A 19,814-nucleotide genomic window follows, 5' to 3' on the forward strand; every position below is an offset into this window, starting at 1 on the left:
CACGAAGTCAGCCTCATCTTTGGCTTGCCCCTACAAACCGTCGAGAGTTTTCAGCAGACTATACTGAAGCTTCAAGAGACGACGGATGGCTCGCTCGTCGCTTTTCCTCTGATGCTGTTGCGAGGGACACCCTTGTATTACCAAAGGGAAAAGTTTGGGCTGATCGAAGATACGGATATCGCCCATCCATTGATAGATCGGATCCAAAAATTTATCCCTCATGTTGTAACCTCTCCTTCTATGAGTTACAGAGACTGGAATACAATGGCGAACATTGCTGTTTCACTACAAGAGCAAACAGAGCCGAAAGAGGAACGTGGAATACATGCTTGAATTAATTTTCAAAACTCCCAAACTCGCATTACACGAGACTCTTTTGATGAAAAAGACTGGGTGAGAGAATTGATTTTATCACTATATTTCACCGTAGGTAAATAATATATTATGATATCTAGCAATATCGCTTGATATAAGAATGCGTTTACGGACTCAATTTTCTTCCCATATTTTGAGGAAAATTGTCAGCTGAGCTTTTCATTTATAGTGCTTTCTTAACGAAAGTCACCTTATAATTTTAAGGAAGTAATACTATAGTGCCGTCCTTAACCGCCACGAAAATTAATAAATTTTAAGTTTTGCTTTTTTTTACACCAATATATATTTTCCACAAGTGCTTCTGACTATAGGCCACTTGGTATCAGTAAAGAAGGAAGATAAAGAAAACTTTATTCAAGTGTCAATGTATTTAACTTTACAAGTGTAAAAACTAATTGGGGACACTACTTATATACTAAATATACTAGTCACTTAACCCAAAGAAATTTAAAGGTAAATATACTAGTTATTTACACATTCAGAGTAAAATTTATCTAGTCTTGTGAATCATTCAACAAATAAATAAGGAGACTGGTGGAATTGCTTAATTCATAGTTAGAAAAAGAATTACATCATGAATTATATCCAAAATAAAAATATATATATATATAAGTTAAATAGAAGTAAATTTAAACTTTAAATAGGTGTCTTAAATATCAACAAACGTCACTGTAAGAAAGATAAAGGGTGTTCTTTTTCGTCTGGTCACGAGCTTGGGTTATCAAAATTAAAAATATATATATCCCCATTTGATCGTCAAATGAGAACATGAAAAGAACAAGGACGATTGTAAATCTTGACATCGGTGGTGAATAAAAGTAGGATGCCGTTTTTCGTTTTGTCACGAGCATGAATGTCGGCCTCGGCTAACTTTGCTTATCTTAGCAGCGTGCACTGTGCAGGGCACCTGCCCCTTGCAAACCACGACAGTGACGGAAACGAGGACACGTCAAAACAAAAGATCTGATATGCGCCGAACTATAGCACAACGCGTGCGTTTTAAAACTTTCCACATTTCTTAGCTGTCCTCTGCAAAAACAACCACGTGAAATATTTGCGTAGTTCGAGAGCGGAAATGACTGCAAATTATTCAAATTTCTACCTGGCACTCAACGCTTCTCAAATGAATTTTGCTTAATTTGATGCGTGGCGTGGAAAGGGACGGGAAACCAGAGTTAGTGGATGAGACTAACTCTGGGTAAACACATCCACTCATTCAAAAAATTCTAGCTTAAGATACAAATATAAATTCATATTTTGATCGATGTCTTTACTGGCTTTGCCGTCCTAACTTGTAACGCTCCCCAATAGCATCAAAAGGTCTATTTAAGGTTCGATTTTTCACAGGGATCCAGAATTTTCTTTGGCAGACTAAAACAACTTTCTTTCATAGATTACCGAGCTCAAAAGACATCATCTTTACCATGTTAGCCACTGCAATACTGGCATTAAACTTTTGATCAAGTCTTGCTTCCATGGCTGTAGGATCCTTTCCTACCCTTCCCCCACTTAGCAAGGAGCGATGAGCCTACCCAAGTTGCGCAAAAGTCACGCAGTCGTCACGAAGTACACGCAGAGACGTTCATGTTGAAAAACCGGGAAATTGAACAGAGATGGCTCTTAAACAGCCAAAGTGAAAAGTAAGTCGGTGAGGGTGAAGTTATTTAAGGCTTGACTGAAAAAAACCAACCACATTAGCTGATTTCTCCATAGCAACCAAATATATTTTGTAGTGCTGTTGTGGTAGCGGTCTACATCTTGTAATTTTCCCACTTCCACTCAGCATGGCGTTCTTTGCCGGCTCTAACTGTACGCTGACCCTGTTGTTTGAATTATTTATTCAAAAAACAAACCGTAGGCTCTTTTAGAGCGCTAAAAGAGCGTTTCTTATTTTTGATTTCACTGCTAAGTTTACCCTATAGACATGAGTTTACTCTGTGCAAATGTTTAACGCTACATTGCCGGGCTATAGATAAGTATTAACACGTTACACGTGTTGTGACGGGTAACTCTCTTTCCTAAATCATTGCTTTTTTGTTGTCCGATCTCTTTGCTTTGACTTAACCTTGAAGCGTACATTTCATCAAATGAAAGTCAGAATTTGCTTCGAGTTAATCGTTATGTTTACTTTCATTTTTCAAACTCCACGTTACAACGTGGATTAAATTAGTGCTCAAGATCTTGATCATTAATTTAATCCAATGCGATCGATGATACTATCTTACTGTTTGGATTTCACGTCAAGGTTAAGTAAAAAGCGTCTATAAGATCCTGCCCTCTCGTGATGCTCAAACATAGTTTTTAAGTAAGTCATTATTACAAAGAAATTGCTAGTAATTTGGCAAAATTTATCACTGAGTCGTTAGCCATATTTGTGTCCATATTTGGGCCTCGTTTAAAGAAAGTTGGGCGGGACTGGAGGTGTTGTTTCGTGTGTCGAGTTACACAATACTGAAACAACGCATTATCCTTGCACTAAACTTAAACTGAATCAGTAAGTATGGTGGAGAGTTGCATCGTACATGTCAAGTTTAATCTGTTTAATGACCCATTATGTAAAGATCAGCAACTGTTTACACTGTTGGAAACTTTGGAGTTCCATTTATATTTTAATGGCAAACTACCGACATGCTTTTACTTATGAAGTGCATTCAACTCCCAATGACTTGATCAAATCTCTATTCCTCAAACCTTGCAGTAATTTGAATCAAAATTGATTTCCTTTTGGAATTTACTATGTGAGTAATAATCAGTCCAACCAATCAAGATCAAACAATCAGCAATGATATGATACAGGACTTCTATTTATTGTTTTTGTATGTTTTATTTTCAGGTGGAGCTTCATGTTCATCTTGATGGAGCTATTAGGATACAGACCCTCATTGATTTGGCTAAGTACTGTACCGTAGTCTTAGTAATCACTTCCGGTCACTTTTGCAATAGTCCTTGCTCAGGCACAGTTTGCCTAGTATAATTGCTCTGGTGATTATAGAAATACATGCACTTTGATTGGTCAAGAATTACATCATATCTCGCAATAATCACCAAGTACAAGGTGATTATAACACAGGGGGCGCCTAATTTCAAAATGGCTGCCTTCCATTTTGTTGAAGTAATGCAAGAAGTGATAAGTGCCATAGAAGAGCGTAAAAGATGCTACCAAGATTGGCGTAACACTTTTTAAAAGATAGAAATTAAGGTTTTACTGATTCAACCAATTAAATCTGATAAATTCTAGTACAGACTAGCTGCTTATCTTGATACGAGTCTTTAAAACAAATGTATCAGAATGGTTTCAACAACAAAACAAATTTACAACAGACTTCAAAAGTAATTTCAGAATTTAACAGTTATGCTGAAAAAATTATACACCTTTGGCAAGTAATTGTTAAATAATCCTTAAAACTTTTCCTTATTCCATCTCTCTGACCTTAAAGAATTTATGGCTTGAAACATCATAATTTTTTTAACCTGAAATCATTTCTAACAATAGTATTTACATCCTTAGCATTCATATCACAGATTATCCAATGTTGAATAATTTCCCAGGGTGCTTATATCAAATCCAGTGTAAGAAGAGGGAATTGTCGAAGGGAGGGGGAGGGGAGGGGGTGGGGTGGGGTGAAGATGTCACAGTATACTTGAAGGCTTGCTTTTCACAAACCATGGCTGGACATAACTATATGTGGAAATCCATTTTAGGACTCAAAAGATAACTAGCAAAGGAAGATCCACAAGTAAATATTAAACTCATATTGTTGTACTTACAGGAAGAAGCATTATCAGCTACCTTCATTTGAAAAGAGTGTTTTACAGGACTATGTATCCATTAGCCTAAATAAACCATGAACTCTGGCAGGTTTTCTGGGATGTTTTTATGTATTTTACCCCCTTATTTGGTGAGTACTATGAACATAACCCACTGTTACGGTACCTGAACCTAACTCTAAGCTTGGATAATTTGTACACACTCCTACCATTTTTTTTAACCAGCCACCTGACAAAGAGCTGTAGGTCCCATCCACACGGGGGGTTCTGGAGGCATGCCCCCACCCCCACTAGAAAATTTTCAGAACTTAAAGAGTCTCAGGTGCATCTCCAATGATTTTCACCAGATAAACTCATTAATTATACCCAAGTCAGAATATAGTTGCTGCAAAGTTTGATGGCAAAACAGCTCATGCCGGTTTCTCAAGTTAGTATTTTATGTAGCCTTGAACAAGTGCTCCCCAGTAGAACCACTTCTTGTTGTTTTGATGCAACTGTCCTCTCCATGAAATGTACTGCATTACATGCTTCTACTAAACAAAATATTTTGGCCCAGAATTAACCCATAAAGGTTCTTCAGGAAATTAAAGACAAACTAAGGGGATGGTGGGATGGTGTGAACTATTATAAAAACAATGTTTTTTTTTTTTTTTAATATTCACCCCAAAAAACAGTAAACTGATGTTTTTTTTTTTTCAAAGGACATTCACCCCACAGTTTTCAAACTTGTTTATTCTCTTTACTCATCATTGCAATGGGTTATCTCATTACCTGTTTAAAAATTAACTCAAGAGAGGTTACTTGTCAATCACCTTTTGGTTTTAAAAGTCAACAAATCGACAGCTTGAAAACTGTCCTTGCATTTTGGAATCGCTCCTAACTCCTCCCTGGGAACAGTTTGGAACAGTTATGTATCAGAACTGACACAATCTATTTGTCTCTTTTCTCATGATCTGTCTGCTTCAAACAATCATTACTGTTCAAATTAAAGACTCAAATCTTGAATTTTAGATAGCTGTGAGCACTGATTCAGTCATTACATCAGTTAACTTTTTCACTCCCAAGATCTCATTTATTTGGTAATTAACAACTATTCACCAAAAAGGAGGTAGTTAGTGGTGGATATTTACTGAGCTGCAAAGCAGCGAGGTAAATATCCACCACTAACCACCGACACTGAGGTGAATAGTTGTTTTAGTATATACTAAAACAGTCGTTAATTTGAGTGATTTCTTCGCTTGTCATCGATGCAAACTGGGACGCCATTTTTTCCCGAGTTGCTCAGAGGTAAGTAGCAAAGGATATTTGGAGTTTGACTAGCCAATCAGAGCTTTCCTTTAACGCTATCCACTGTTTTGGTATATACTAATTCTTGTTATTGGCTTGTCTTCTTTATAATTCTTGTGATGTGGGCTCAGAGAAGTCAGTATTGGATCAGCTTATAACACCCCTGACTAATATTTTCCTTTATTCCCTTAACTGTTTGATACTGTGTTGTCACTGTCTTGGTCACTAATGGAATTTCGTGGGGTAACTGATTGAAGTCAGTTTAGATTACAATTTTAAAGGGTTTTTGAGTAGTTGAAAGCTGTACAATAATTTACCTACTCTTGTCAATAAAACTTAATGATTTTCTTTCTTAATTTTTTTTTTTTTCAAACTCAGAAATGATACTGAAGCGATGGAAAGAATAGCATATGAGTTTTGTGAAGATCAGGCAGCAAGTGGTGTCCTGTACTTTGAAGTTTACTACAGTCCTCATGCTCTTTGTACAAAAAACTCAGCCTTTCCAGACCAGGAGAGAGTGTCCCCAAAAGCTATAGTGGAAGCAGTGAATAGAGGATTGAAAAAGGGAGCTGAAGATTTTGGTGTGATTGCACGGTCTATTCTCTGTTGTATGCGTCAAATGTCCAGTAATACATCAATATCATTTAATAGAATTTATTCGGTTGGTTTAACTCAGAAATTTATCATTGGTAGTGAGTGGTGGCCTCCAACTCTTATGGCAGGTAGCTAAAAGGCCCTTGATTTGCAGGGGTCACCTTGTGGTTTGCTACAACTTTACCTCCAAGCTTTTCCCCACTTCACCTTCCCTGTGGTAGTTTGCATTTGTAATGACTCAGAGATCTTTCTCTGGGTCTGTTGCGTGCCTCCTCCACACATTGATTGTTGAAATGAATGAAATTTTATTTGACAGTGTGTAACTCCAATTTTCGACAAACCGTTATCTTTAGTCTTAAGTGAAAAAAGATTTAGACAAATGTACAAGCACATTGAAGTAGAAAATCAAGATTACTTTTTGAAATAATCAAATAAAATCACTGGCAGAAATTAGTTTCTTGGAACATAGTCATTTAGAAATCAAGAAGTCACCATTTCTTGATAAACAAATTTACCTGATTGTATGAAATCTAAACATCAACAGACATTCAGTACTCATTGCCTTTAGCAAAGTGAATGTGTTCCTTATTGCTGATTGAGTATGCATTTGCAAAATTGAATTTTTTTTTTGTTTGTTTGTTTGTTTTAAGATTTTTCAAAAGAGGTTGTGTCTCTGTCTGCCAGGAATTTGCAAATGATGGAGTGGTAGGAATTGATCTTGCTGGTGATGAGCCAGTGTGGCAGGGACCAGCTATGGAGGGACATGTGATTGCTTATGAGGTTTTAGTCTGCTATACATCTTTCTGTGTCTATATTGTCCTCTTGATTAATAATGGTAATTGATTGGAGTACAATCTGGTCTAAAGCACAAGTTTGATTTGAAATCAGACCAAAATTGTACTTCATGAAGTTCAATTACCACTTTATTACATCTTTTTTGAAAACTGCAAATTTAATTAGCTCAACTCAATTTTTTTAGTTTATACAAGTATTTTATTGATCCAGTGTGTTGAACTGGTTTCTAAAATGTCTGGGAAGTTGTCTCATTCTCCTGCAATTTGATTTATTTTATCAAAGAAGCCTTGAAATTTGATTAGTTGTTGTGTTTTAGCAAAGCTGTCTCACTGACTGGGAAAAAAATGGGAAATAAAGTGTAAAATTTATGATTAAAGCACACCAGTGTAAGCCAATCAGATTATAAGGAGCGCATTGTCAATGGATTTCAAAATGGATGTTATAAAGTTAACCCAGAATATAATCTTAGATGAAAAGATATGGGAGATCAAAAAGTCTGACTTGTGTGAAGTAATCACTATGACAATGTCTGATAATTTTTGTTTACACAAACACACACACACACACACACACACGCACACACACACACACACACACACACACACACACACACACACACATACATACATACATACATACATACATATACATACATATGTTAATTGGCTCTTCAGGGCCAATTCCCACCCAGCAACCACCCCAGGGGAGGGCATCCATCACACAGTAATCTCATGCATGGGAAATTAACGTCTCCTACCCCTAACCCTACAGGAGACGGGACCTCCATTTATTCGTCCCTATCCGAGAAGACTAGAGTATCTAACCATTTCTTGATATAGAAAGGTAGCATATTCTTCTCCTTGAGTGTTGGTCCGGCTGGGGCTCGAACCCTCGACCTCCAGCACAACAGTCCAGTGCTCTATCCATTGAGCTAACTGGGAGTATGGACTTAAGTAGATTTAAAGGGACGTAATTCCACATTCACAATCCCCTCCATTGACCTATGTCCTCCCTTTTTCTGTTGATAGGTTTAGTTGTTCTACCCTGTAAAATGTCTTACTGACATTGTAGGTCTGCCATTTATGAAAGAAGTCTTCATTTTTGCGCAGGAAGCTAAAAGGCTCAACATACACAGAACAATTCACGCTGGAGAAGGAGGTCCAGCTGCTAATGTGAAAATAGTAAGTATCAATCAACAAAAGTATTTTAAACTGGAGGTGTGTCATATAATTACTACCAGAGTATACCGTTATCCAACAAAGAGCTATTTTCAGATACATTGTAAAGTATAAAGAAAATCAGTTATTGTTGATGCCCTTTCTTGAATTGTGGGCCTTAAAGTTTCTTTACTATTTTCAACCTTGCCAAGTTACCATAACCCTTTCACTCCCAGAAGTGATTAACCTGTAACTTCTCCCTATAATATCCATACATGATCCAGAAAACAGGTAATGAGAATACTCAAACTTATCAGGTGGAGGTTGTTACCTTGATTGAAAACCAAATTCTTGTAACCAATTAACAAGGAAGTGTGTGGTGCTAGAGGGTGAATTCACAATCAGATCTTCGAAGTTAAAGGGTCAAAGCTCTGCTATTCTCATGTAAGCGCATCTTTTCTTACCTTGTCTAATCTTATAAAGGTTATCATTGTTACTCTACAGCAATGGTGGGAAGCCTTTGTGAACTTCAGAGTCAACATGTTATTGAAGAGCACAATGACAAGCAGACATACAATTTATTGGTATGAAGTGAAGTCAATGCTTTGTTCACTTTAAGAGCTTCCATCAAAAGAGCAAGCCTGATTGAGCAGCATTCTTTTCCTGCAAGTATTTCTTACCCCAGTGGGGTAAGACAGAGACCAATAGGCCAGTTTCTGGAAAGTTATAGTCGCTTAATTAACAAGCTCAAAGCCATAATTATTCTAAAATGTTAATCTGAGGAACTGAAGTGCAGCTGTTTGTCTCATTTTCTGATATTTTTATTGTTTAAAATCCAAATATATCTGTACAGAGATAACAATATAAATCCATTGTTAAAGCAAAAAGTGACAACAACAATAACAAGAACAGCTTTTGGGAATCACTGACCATGAGGTGTTTGAAAAACAAGTCCCAGACCACAACTGGCTGGGAACTTTGTGCTCAACTGTAATGTGATACCATTGTGAAAGTTCACTATAAATTCCCTGCGCAGTGCCAAATGTCGGATGTGTCATGTGGGAATGTGCAATATGAACATCATAGGAGTGATGTTCATACCATTATGTTCCACCATTTGTAGAACTGATGTACATGTAGATAGCAAGAGGTCTGTATTAGCACCAGACCTCTGGAAAACCTTTTTGCACTTGTCTCAAATCTTCCCACAGGCCGAGAAATGGATGTCCTGCTGCCCTAGTTACAAGTGCCTACTGCTGGCTGGGTAGTAGCATGGGATGACCATCATGCACGGGGCACTCATTTTACACTCCTAATTCCTTTGCATGGGAAATATTGAGAATTTGTTTGGTGATCAGTCAATCACTGGCACTCATTTTACATTTTGTTTCTCTTGAGGCATTAGACACCCTTCATGCTGAAAGAATAGGCCATGGATATCATGTCATACAAGATGCTGAACTCTATCAGAGAATAGTCAAAGAAAAAATTAATCTAGAGGTTAGGAAAAGATGTTGCAACGATAGCTCTGAAAGTGTGAGTAGTGTTCTTCAAGACAAGAAGTTTCTTTTTGTTGATGCTTTCCAACAGGTGTGTCCTACATCAAGTATACTAACTGGTGCTGTGAAGCCATGTTTCAAAACACATCCACTAAAAAGGTATGAAGTTTAAAAAAAAAAGAAGAAAACTCTGATCCATGCTTATCAGTTTATGTTTCAGTTGAGGTGCACTCGGAGAGCTGTTTCAAGAAAGAAAAGAGCTTGGTTGTTTTAGGGAAAAATTGTGAATTCAGTAAATCTGGTATGTGGCAAGGGATGGGTAGCCTTAGAGGATTTTTACTCAGGCTGTTATTTAAACAAGATAGATATATAATTATGTAGGTTAGATATAAAATGACTAATGCAGTTAATGCAGACTTCCGAAATGAAAGTGTACCTTATATTAATAATTATGAGATTAATTGTTACTCTTAGAGCATGCATGGTTAAACCGACCCAATGATATGTAGCATTTATTAGAAGTTCATTTAACAGCTGTGAAATGACGTCCTTGTCCAAAAGGAGAAATTACCCCTTCTCTGGACAAAAATAATTGTTGAAAATCAATTTCGCTCTAAGCAAACATTGTGGGCCGGTTGTTTAGACAAAGTTTAGGCATTGTTCAACAAAATCTCGTTCTAAGCCATCTTCGATTTAGCCGAACCTTTTTATGGTTATGTAAAACCGCGGTTTGGGTCAGACCTTGTGTAAATAATCGGTCCGCGCCCCTATATGTTTGCTTGTTTGTTTTATTTTAAACCATTAGGGTGTTCTTTGTTTCAAGGTTCGTCGAGGATGGAGTGAATTTTTCCATTAACTCAGATGATCCTCTTGTTTGCCAAACAAGAGTGGACCTTGAACAAGGTGTTGCTTTTGATAAGATTGGACTGAGCCCTGCAGAATTAACCAGAGCGGTATGTTGTGTTTTCTCTTTCTTGGTTTTCATTATCCAACGCTATCCATCACTTTGCATGACAGCTAAGCTACTGCACATCTCATGAGAAAGAGCACTGTAATTGATTGTGATTGGCTCAGAAATCAGCGCCAACCAATCAGATGCAAAACTAAAACCAATCATGACTTGGTCACCCGCGTTTTTCGCGCGCTTTAGGCAGTTTCTTTGTTTTTACTTTGAGTTTCTATTGGCTCTTAAAGGTATTTTCCTTTCTTCTGATTGGCACTTTGTTTTTGGTTTTTACCACTTTTAATTGAATTCAGTCCAGGATCACTGGATTGGAGTCCAGTCACCTCATACAATAGTTGGTTTAAACGTTATGTCATTGCCGCCATGTTGGTGGACGCAAACAATAGATATCTATGGTGGCCAAGAACTGCCATAAATAAATAGGAAATTTATAGGAACTATTTTTGTTATTTTTTTAAATTTCGATTTATTTCTCATTTTTCTTTTTAAAATGAAAGCAAGTGAAATTAAAATGTAAAATAGAAATAAAATGAAAACAAAGATAAATCAAATCAAATCAAAATTAAATACAACCCGGCCGAGCGCTGCCACTAGTTTTTTTTGTTTGTTTTTTTTTTTTTCGCGGTCAAGGGCATGTTGATGGAAATATACCCTCTCATTATCAAATTAGTTTTTTCATTCTTATTTCTATTGTTGTTTGCATAAATACAGGCGACAACGAGAGTGTTACTATGGTGATGTTTTCATAGCATCAAACAAACAGGTGGATACTCACATCCAGAAATTGTACCAAGGTGCCAAGCCCAGTGTATGTGACTTGATTTTCATAATTTCCATTTTAGAGGTTAAAATGTCTTGATGAATGTTCTAAAGGAAAAGGTGTCTTGGTTTACCATGCATTTTCACTTAATTTAAAATGGTCCTTCAAAGCATGCATCAACTAAAAAATACAAAATCAAGTTAAAAGATATCTCAACACTAGCAAATACCAAATTATATAAAAACTAATTAAATATATATACACCTACTATGCCTCTGGTTGTGTTGGAAGCCAGAGGAATTACCAAGGGCAGAGGTTTTTGTTTTGGAAGACAATTTTCCATTATTTTGTTGCCTGTCACTTGGCTGCGACCCCATTCAAATTTAACCTCAGCCTTGTGGACTGGATTACTCATATCTGGAATGTCCTTGAAGAAGCACTGTGAAATATCTGATCAATATTGCAGATGAACAGTACAGAACAGAACAAATGTGGTGATAGTACCTGGAGGGCTGCTGGTAATTCCTTGCATAAGAAGAGAAACCTGTGTGAGACTGGTTTAGAGATAGCAGGATGCAGACATTCCAAGGCGCAAAAGGCCGTTAACTAACATGATGTATGGTGAAATCTATGGTTATGCACATTATTTACAGAAAACCTACTTCATCCCAAAAAGGGTCAAGTACTTTTGGTATGATGTCTGTAAATATTGGCCATGGCTAAAAAAGAATGATGGCGAAGTTTCAGAGAAGATGAAGCCAGCATTGTCTATTATGCATGCCAAAACACACTGATGGTCTTGTCAGGTTAGTTACTGAAATTCAAGCACCATTGCTGAATAAATTGTATATTAATTTTAGAGGGTAGGAGATGTTAATTTTCCACGCATGAGTATACTGTGTGATGGATGTCCTCCCCTGGGGTGGGATGGGTGGGTGCAGATAGAGGACCACCCTAATTAACTTGGTGTTACTGGTTATATCCTCTGTAAATATTGTTTATTATCATGTAGCAGAGAAATCAACTGAATGCTACATTCTAATCAGGCAGCACAGGGCGAAAACCGTAACCTGTGAGCCATGGAAAAAAAAAATAAATGTACATTAACTAATCCTAAAAAGCTTTTCCGTTGTGTCTACGGTCCTCCTTCTAACAGAAAGTCAAACTGCCACCTTGAAAGTCCGGGCAATATTCAGCGTGCCCGAGAACACTGCCCTCTGCATCTTTCGCAGTATGTCTGTGTTTCTGCCTCTCACCAGCTCGCGCATCATGACATCCAGCTCCCGTGACCACCCCCCGAGGGCATCCATAATGATGTTATATTGCTTCACCTCGTAGCCTGGGAACCGAAAATCTAGCCTGTTCTGTACGCTTATAAATTTGTTAAGTTTATTTTTGTTGATTGATTTACATCAGGTTTTGTAGACCCATGTGCAGTTTCTATTTAAAAGCTAACTTAATAACTTTAAATCATCAATCAATAAAAAATTTATTAATTTGACTACCTTTTATTCAGACTCCTGTAAGCAGAGGCAAAGGTTGCGGATGAAGGTTTCCCAAGAGAAAGGCTATCTAAGGGATGCCTTAAACCGCTACAATGAACTAGTTAGCAACGATGGGAAAGCTAAGCAAGAAGACATCGAGAAAGGAGAGTTTCCGTGGCAACTGTTTTGTGACCAATTCATCGGCAATGGTAAGGTGATGATGCATTGACTAAACGATGTCTGTAATCCGTTGAGTTCATTTTGCATTGGCCAGAATGTATTGGTTTAGCTTATTTACAAAATGTTTGTCATATTGCTGTGCAAAATATACCTTCTAGGAGGGCTGACATAACGGTTAGAATTTTTCTTCTGGTAATAACTGTTAAACTATTTTGAAGACCATAGTTCTTTTTTCCTTTGTCAGAATGTTTGCGGAGAAGGAAAGGATTTAGATATTGAATAAGATAATGCCAAGCATTGTTTTCATATTTTTGGATACAGTTCCCATTCGTACCAAGAAGGTAGTGGTAAACAAAAAAATGGAAGTTGAACGATTTCAAGAGGAGCTGGTGTTGTTGAGGAAAGAAATGATGGGCTTCATGTCATTCTACAAAGACATCATTCTTCCATCCATACTAGAAGACAAAAGGCAATTGCAAGCTTCCTTAACTGGTATAAGCTTTAGGTTTTTCTCTTAGATAATCACTTTTTGTACGTTTGTGGTGTTTTTCACCTTGACTGAAATAACAAATGTATTTTGATGCATGGCGTGGCAACGATTGTTTAAGTTTCCTTTTAACTTGGTACAATAACACAAGAGCACAGTACAACATTGACCTTTTAAGTTGTTTTTCTCTTTTTTATTTCAAAAATTTTTTAAAAGATCGTATAACGATGGTTATGACAATGCCCCAGTCTAATGAAGCCGCCCCATTATTGTTCTGACGGTGTTTCCTATTTGTTCCCTGAATTTATTTAATATACAACGAAGAACCTGAGAGTAGCGACTTGGAGCAAGACAAGGTTGAGCGTCAGGAAAGTGATGACAGTTCTATGAAGCAAGTAAGCCTTATCTTTTGTCTTCTTGTAACATTCTCAGACAATTTGATACCGAATATACATATACTGACGAAAAGTAGCCTTTCCCTCTGTTGTTATCGAAATACAGGTTTTTTTTTTATTAAAGTAAAAGCACTTTTTTTTCTTGTAAAAATTATCGACATCCACTTGTCGGCTTGTTATTTTGCACAAACTTTCATTTAGTGAGCTTTTTCTTGATATTGCAGTTTCTATGTGTAACTTATTATTACATCGAAATTGTACCGCTAAAAGGGGTAAGGCAGGGTGAAGCTACTATATTTGTGATCACCGTAGCAGTAGCTATGCATGGCTGCTTTACGATTCCAGTTGGCAGTTTATAATTTATGGAAACCTTGCCGTTACCAAGCCCCGAAGAACTTCAATTGTATTCTATTCAGGGACTGTGTTTGAGCCACGGTGTATTAAAATCGGGAACACCTCTTATACTGCTCACTGGAATCTATGCCATGAAATGCTGTATCATGGATAACTTTATCATGGTTTTTTAAATTTGTTACTCTGTTGTCTCTAGCTTCCAAGTTACGCTACTTTGACGCCAACCCAAAGCGCCAAGCGAGGACTGCTCTCTTTACTAGAGGAAGGGAAGGACTTCGCATTAAAGCAGATTGCGACAGGAGTGAACGCATTCGCATCTGTTTTATCAGATGAATTAGATGCCTTTCGTAAACTTTCTCTTCAGTCTGAAGAAGACGGAGTGATTGATCCCTCTGATGACACGCAGAAAGAGGAATGCGAGGAAGAAGAAGAAGAAGAAGGAGGAGAAGAGGAAGAAGATGACGAGGGAGGATTGCAAATTGAAGCCTTACGAAACGGAGACCTTGAAGAGTTTGCCAATATCTTAGACGAACTAGACGAGTTAGCCCCCCTGCGTTCCGTTTCCCTCGATGAGGAGGTGTGTGCATGGAAATTACCACAACAAATGTGTCAGAGCCTCTTTAACCTACGCAATGGTAGTAACGCATGCAGCTTAATATCCCTTCTTATTGCCTACGTTCTGGAAAAGAAAAACATTCAAATTCCTGACCAAGAAGTTATTCCTTCCTATTTGGTGAAAATCCTGTGTGGTTGTATTGAGCTGGGTAATCGCATTTACGACAATTGTCGTGATAGTATCCCTAATAGGTATTTGTCGATTCAAGAAGCTCTCACTCTCTTGCCTTTTAAGAGCATTTCTGTGGAAGAGTCCCTGCCAGTTAGATTAGAGGATGAACACCACTTGTCTACGATATGGGGTCAGTTAGATTTGTTGACGGGGACGTCGAGAAACTTTGTAAATATAATAATTGATGAGAAGACCTCTTTGTGCATATTCCACCAAGTGTTTTATACATTGATACGCATTCACATTCACATTCACCACATGGTGCTGTTATTGTAAGGGGACCCGCGTCGAATCTAAGGAGATTTTGTAGGTGTGTGTGGGAATTAGAGGGGCACGCGGGTGAAACGTATAGAAATATATGTGCGCTTAAATTACCATAGCCGGAGCTGCATTACGTCAAAAGAGATTCTAGAACTGTCTAGTGCGCTATATTGCAGTACTGTCTTAAATGCAAACACAAAACGTATATTTTTAGGAAGTATCTGTAGTTTTACCTTTACGTGAAAGTAACTTTATGATATTGATTATTGTATTTAGTAATCTCATTTTCTCTATATTGATTATTGTAAAGCGCTATCGATAAGGAGACGTAATATAGTCCTATGTAAATACGCGTATTTTTTTTATATTATATCATGTTGGATTGAAAAAAAAAGAAAGGGAACCTTCAGAATGCTCGATGAATTGCGTTACGCGTATTTTAGAAAGTCTGTGGTGATTTTACTTTGATATAAATCGCTTATTTAACACGATTTTACTTAACCCGTTAAACAATGTCGAACAGCCAGTGCGTAATAGTGAAGGTCAAACAAAAGAAAACATTGCATTAGTAGGTAATGCTATCTAATAGTGTAGAGACTATCTCACAGGTTTAGTAAAATCACTCAGATTATAAAGCACCATTTGATCCTCTCCAGACGAGAGAGGCCGCTGTATATTAATGGAAAAAAATAACGACTTGAACAGTTCAGTGTATTCAGTCATTTAAACTAATCTATCTACTAGGAATTACTTACGGTTGTGAACAACACTTGCAGTATTTAGCAGTAAACTCTTACGAAGATGTTTGTGGATTAAAATTGTACAATCAAAATTGTGTGACCATCGATTCTTTCCTGCACAAAACTTCCGTATAACAGCATTTACCCAGGGTCTTGTTTACTATTAGCTTAAAAGATTTTTGATTAGTGAGAATGGCGCGCACACATGCTTCTTTGGGAAGCTCATCAAGAAAGTACTTCAAAAAAGCGAACTGTTCAGTAACTAATGATGGTACAGTCAACAGTGGAAATATACATGAAATGAAGATGTGATCATAGCTCAGTTGGTAGGGCACTGCAGCGCTAACACAAAAGGCGATGGGTTCGTTGAAGGCCTGAAATTCTTTGCCGGATCAAATATGCAATTGTTTAAATTGCAATCACAACTGCGATGATCACATCTTCATTTCATACTCTGTTACTTTTAATTGTGCCGTGGTTTAAGGAAAAACCTGATTGGCCGTACATTTATGGAAACCCACAATCGGGTATTGTGCGCAATAGTCTGTATTGCCTTTATTTCAGCTCATAACTGTCCAATGGATGTATACCAAATGACCCAATCTACGGACCTTTTTGCAGAAGTTTCCAAAGTGAGTTTATATTGATGTACGCGATCGACAGCTAACTCCAATATGCGCAAAAAACCTATCTCTATTGATTCCACGGCAGGTAACCTAAAGTGCGAACTTAAGGTTATCTGAAGAGAAGTCTAAAAAATGGATATATATATATATATATATATATATATGCTTGTGGAGGAAAGAAACAAATAAACTACGCTTTCATCCCAACAAGCCTGTTTCGTGGTTGCCTTGATGAGTGGGCAACCACGAAACAGGCTTGTCGGGATGAAAGCGTAGTTTATTTATTTCGTTCCTCCACAAACATATACTTCGCTCTACATTAATGTATTGAGCACTGTTTTACGAATATCTACGTTCTACACTTTATATGGCAAATTTTCTTTTCAAACATTTATTCTATTTAAGTATGATTACTTGGGGTGTACAGGGTCAGGGTTTCTCTCGTATACAGAGTTTATTTGATTGAAATTAGCCTGTATCCCTAATTGGATCCTCCTTTGTCATCCGCTAAGTTGACTTCGGTCGTGTATCTTTAATAGATCCTTAGTTGGGTTTCATATGGGGTTATAGGCTTCCCTTACCCTGTCACCTTGAAAATTAAGTTTCCCGGGAGACCACTTCTCCGATCACGTAAATCACATCGATTGCCGTGTTGCCAGCATGGTTGTCCTGATAGTGTAGTGGTCATCACACCTGACTAGTAACAGGGGGACGTGGGTTAAAATCCCGCTCAGGGCAAATCTTCTTTTCAAACATTCATTCTATTTAAGTATGATTACTTGGGGTGTACAGGGTCAGGGTTTCTGTCGCATACAGAATTTATTTCATTGAAGTTCTATTTTCTATATATATATATGGACTTTTCTTGTAGAAGTCCTTAAAAGCGGTTTCTATGGATGTATGCGGCATACATCCCTGTAATCCGCTTTTAAGGACTTCTGCGAAAAAGTCCGCACTATGGGTCATCTGCGTTGAGATCATTGGAGAGAGATGGCATTCTGGTAGAATATTGGACATAGATCGCATACATCCATATAATATAAACCGCTTTTAAGGACTTCTACGAAAACGTCAGCACTTTGGGTCATCTGCCATGAGATCACTAGCTGGAGATAGATCTATCGATCGATGTCCAGTATTCCTCCAGAATGCCATCTATCTCCAGCGATTTCACGGCAGATGACCCAAGGTGCAGACTTTTTCGCTCAAGTCTAAAAAGTCGATCTTAATGGATGTATGCCAATTAGGTCCAGTATGCAACCAAGGCCAGAATGCCGCCAGTCTCCAATGATTTTACGGCATAAGACCCAAAGTGCGGAATTCTTTGCACAAATGTAAACAACTGGATATGCATGGATGTATGCTATGGAGGTGCAATATTCAACCAGAAGGCCGAACGTCTCTAATGATTGCAGGCCAAATGACCCAAACTGCGGAGTTGTTTGCTCGAGGCAAAGAGAAATTGAATTTGAGTGTATGTATAGGAATGAGGTTTGATATGCTACGAAAATGTACACGGGAAATGACTCACACTACGGACGTTTTCGCACGAGTTTAGATAAGCGGGTTAAAAGGACAACATACGATTGAGGTCCAGTACTGGGCACTAGCATGCATTCTCTCTGGAATGATTTCACGTTAATGGCCCATATCGTGGACTTTGGAAATCATACATGGGGTTTCAATAGACGATGTGATTGGGAGGAAGATAGGCATTTAAGCAACTCTCTGGTTAGCTAAACACGGGCGTCAGATGAGAATATTCAGTAAAAATGTAGGTTTTACAAAATTGCAGAAGAAAGGTGCGCGAGCCTTTAATCTCAGCGTGTCCTAATACGTGTTTCTAAGGTTTTTTTTTTCAATCATTATTTGATCAAAAAGGTAGAGCTGAAGAGCTGACTTTGATAGTTGGTCTCGCACTCTATAAAATCAAGCGCCGGATATCAGGTTGAACGGGGTTCACACCCTCAAAATAAGCACACTGGAAGTTAATTAAATGCTGCTTAAAATCGCGCGAACCGGAAATAAAGTCTGCGGAAAACATTTGTTTCGAACTCAAAATTTTCCTGAGTAACCTATCTTGATTTTTTGCAAGCACGCAACATTCACTATGGCACTTCAAATATAACAGATTCAGGAAAAATTATCCAGTAGAATTTTCTGTAAGCCATACTACAGACAACTTACAGAAAATCATACTTACAGCCATACTTACAGAAAATCGCCTTTAAATATACTTAATTCTACCAGATAATCTCTTTCCATACTGTGTGAAAAGTTGAAGTATTTAGGGTCAATGAATCAGTTTTTCAGATGATTTACAAAAACTGAAATTTAGTTGGCGTTTTTGTGGACCCTGTATGTTACCATGGTAACTGATATGACTTCATAAGTACCCTCAAAGTGGAGCTCAGCAATAGGGGAATCCTTGTTTGAGGGTCTTAATGGGGTTAACCGATAGGCGTAAAATGGCCAAAAATTTAGTCGATATCGGTAAAAATTGAAAAGTTTTAACCGTTAGCCGTAAATGGGGTCAAAAGAGGTAACCTTAAAAAAATTGTTCCCTAAATTTCTTAATTTTAAGGAAGGTGCTAAACTTACTTATGACCTGTTTCATTTCTTATTTTGCTGACTTTGACTCCGTACATGTCGTACATGTAGCTCATACGTTTATAGACCAAGCTCGTTTCAAGGACCACCGGTAGTCTCCCTTGACCTCACTTGGCCTGCGTTTTGTAGGACAGGTTGACAGCTTTTTGTTTTAAGATCTCCAATTTCTTCACCCAGTGTGCATGTGAGTTGAACGATGTCGGTATTGAAAGCTGTTGTTAGTTTTTATCGAACGGGTGAGTCACGGAAATGTTCAAGTTCTCAATTTATTTGCGCGTCCTTTTTCAGTTCACGTTGTACAGTCTGTTCTTCAGTGGGGAAAAGAACCTATCGTGTTAATAAAAAGCGAAGAGGTTAGCAAAAAAAGCAACGCGAAAAACGAACCAGTTGCGCCAAAGAAGAGGAAATCGCGCCAAAATGCAAAAGAAGACAAACAGCTAGCAAAAATCTCAAAGAAGATAGCGAAGGAGTTGCACGAACTGCCAGACAACTAAGCGAACTAAATGACCTTAATGCAGGTAATGAAGTCATTAAAAACAAATTATCATTTTTCATTTTTCATTTTTCATTTTTAAATAATTATAGCGAACATGAGAGTTATGACTAAATAAGTTATATTTTTTAGGATTAATAGTTTTCTATTTTCCAATTGTAAATGGCTAAGCATTACAGCCTGTTAGCTGAATTTAAG

At 37.6% G+C, this 19,814-nt stretch overlaps 2 protein-coding genes and 1 pseudogene across 51 annotated transcripts in view; 2 read left to right on the forward strand and 1 right to left on the reverse strand.

Moving 5' to 3' along the window:
- LOC148738184 (uncharacterized) overlaps positions 1 to 19,814 on the reverse strand; it is a 103,072-nt gene that overhangs the window by 69,543 nt on the left and 13,715 nt on the right. The gene's annotated exons all lie outside the window — the stretch shown is intronic.
- Positions 1,974 to 11,809, forward strand: LOC148738192 (adenosine deaminase-like; annotated as a pseudogene). The gene is made up of 11 exons (XR_015997022.1): positions 1,974 to 2,015; positions 3,209 to 3,270; positions 4,146 to 4,274; positions 5,809 to 6,056; positions 6,269 to 6,280; positions 6,689 to 6,804; positions 7,929 to 8,000; positions 9,375 to 9,476; positions 9,567 to 9,634; positions 10,299 to 10,428; positions 11,666 to 11,809. The product of XR_015997022.1 is annotated as an adenosine deaminase-like (transcript).
- LOC148738193 (uncharacterized) lies at positions 11,850 to 15,982 on the forward strand. Of its 3 annotated transcripts, XM_088750211.1 has the most exons (5): positions 11,850 to 12,005; positions 12,716 to 12,892; positions 13,185 to 13,355; positions 13,675 to 13,745; positions 14,296 to 15,982. In XM_088750211.1, the coding sequence occupies exons 1-5, from the start codon at positions 11,993 to 11,995 to the stop codon at positions 15,160 to 15,162; spliced, it is 1,299 nt and encodes a 432-aa protein (XP_088606337.1). In that variant the 5' UTR covers positions 11,850 to 11,992; the 3' UTR covers positions 15,163 to 15,982. The 3 variants fall into 3 exon arrangements, with proteins under 3 accessions (XP_088606337.1, XP_088606339.1, XP_088606338.1); XM_088750213.1 differs by lacking the exon at positions 13,185 to 13,355; XM_088750212.1 differs by lacking the exon at positions 11,850 to 12,005 and having other exon boundaries at positions 12,813 to 12,892; positions 13,108 to 13,355.

The sequence above is a fragment of the Stylophora pistillata genome, chromosome 2 (assembly GCF_964205215.1).
Source record: "Stylophora pistillata chromosome 2, jaStyPist1.2, whole genome shotgun sequence".
NCBI lineage: Eukaryota > Metazoa > Cnidaria > Anthozoa > Scleractinia > Pocilloporidae > Stylophora > Stylophora pistillata.

Bases quoted from the DNA above. Each gene is read 5' to 3' on its own strand.
- LOC148738193 (XM_088750211.1), top strand. The intron at 13,356-13,674 runs GTATAAGCTTTA...TATACAACGAAG, and splicing joins ATTGCAAGCTTCCTTAACTG to AACCTGAGAGTAGCGACTTG. The intron at 13,746-14,295 runs GTAAGCCTTATC...TGTTGTCTCTAG, and splicing joins ATGACAGTTCTATGAAGCAA to CTTCCAAGTTACGCTACTTT.